This window comes from Lycium barbarum, chromosome 3 (genome assembly GCF_019175385.1).
Source record: "Lycium barbarum isolate Lr01 chromosome 3, ASM1917538v2, whole genome shotgun sequence".
Taxonomy (NCBI): domain Eukaryota; kingdom Viridiplantae; phylum Streptophyta; class Magnoliopsida; order Solanales; family Solanaceae; genus Lycium; species Lycium barbarum.
The window spans coordinates 48,937,000-48,938,385 of record NC_083339.1 but is presented as its reverse complement, the minus strand read 5'-3'; the positions used below and the strand labels follow the sequence as shown (position 1 = coordinate 48,938,385).

Sequence of the window (1,386 nt, the reverse complement as noted above, 5' to 3'; positions counted from 1 at the left end):
CTGCAAAATTGGAAAGGAAAATTGCTCTCTGTTGGTGGAAAAGCAGTTCTCATCAATAATGTGTTTCAGAGTATTCCTATATATATGCTTTCAGCTGTTGTTCCCACAAAGTATACAATTAATGAGCTTCATAATATCTTTGCAAGGTTTTATTGGATTACTAAAGAAGAGGGTAAAAGAAGGCATTGGTCCTCATGGGACAAGGTTTGTTTACCAAAAGAAGAAGGTGGACTAGGATTCAGATCTCTAGATGATGTATCTAAGGCCTTTTTTTGACAAATTATGGTGGAGATTTAGAACATCAAATACATTGCGGTCAGCCTTCATGTGGAATAAATATTGCAAGAAGATAAATCCAATAGAAGTGCAGTGGAAATGTGGTTCACAGTTTTGGAAAAGAATGATAGAAGCAAGGGATCAGGTGGATCAACAGATATGGTGGGAACCTAGAAATGGAGCATGTGATGTATGGGATGATAATTGGACTAAACTTGGTTCAATCAAACAGGAAATGCCTCCAGACTTTCAGATTGATACCAGCATTGAAGAGGTATCATACTTCATGAATGCAGAAGGCTGGGGTGCACAAAGATTACATGACAAGCTGCCCATTAATGTTTGTGATCGTGTTCTAGAAGAGTTGAGTATAGTGGAGCATTCAGAGGAGAAAGATAAAGCCTGGTGGATGGCTAGTACTATAGGAAAATTCACTGTAGGGAGTGCTTGGAATTTGCTCAGAAAAAAGGCTCAAACATCAGCTCACTTTTCAAAATTGTGGTTCAAAGGTGTTACATTCAAAATATCCTTCTTCCTTTGGAGATTGTGGAAGTTCAAACTACTTGTTGATGATGTACTAAAGATAATGAATATTAGTATTGTATCTAGATTTAGATGTTTTCTGAACCCTCATCATGAGGAGACAATTCAACATTTATTCTTAACAGGTGAATTTACAGCAGAAATCTGGCAATATTATAATGCTGCTGTTGGGATAGTTGATCCAAGGATACAGATTCATCAGACAATAGTACAATGGTGGTATATGCAAGTCCTACAAAGCTCAAGTCAGTTATGCAGGCTGCGCCAGCATTCATATGTTAGCAACTATGGAAGAGAAGAAATACTATCATGCATGAGGTTAAGATGAATAAAATAAAGGTGATAAATGGGATCAACTACAATTTGCAACAACTGGTGAAGACATTATATTCTTGGCTGAGAAATATTCCATATGATTGGCCTCAGATAGTGAAATATTTAGAGGATTACAAGCCTAAAGTGAGATATAAGATGGTGCAATGGAAGTGTCCTGATGCAGGCGGGTTCAAGTGCATTACAGATGGGGCCTCTAAGGGCAATCTAGGACTGAGTTCAACTGCTTTCTGC

The 1,386-nt window shown here is 37.8% G+C and overlaps 1 protein-coding gene across 1 annotated transcript; it reads left to right on the top strand.

The window, feature by feature from the left end:
* The first annotated feature begins 325 nt into the window (after positions 1-325).
* LOC132630793 (uncharacterized) lies at positions 326-1,147 on the top strand. The gene has a single exon (XM_060346390.1). The coding sequence runs from the start codon at positions 326-328 to the stop codon at positions 1,145-1,147; it is 822 nt and encodes a 273-aa protein (XP_060202373.1).
* The last annotated feature ends 239 nt before the right edge of the window (positions 1,148-1,386 follow it).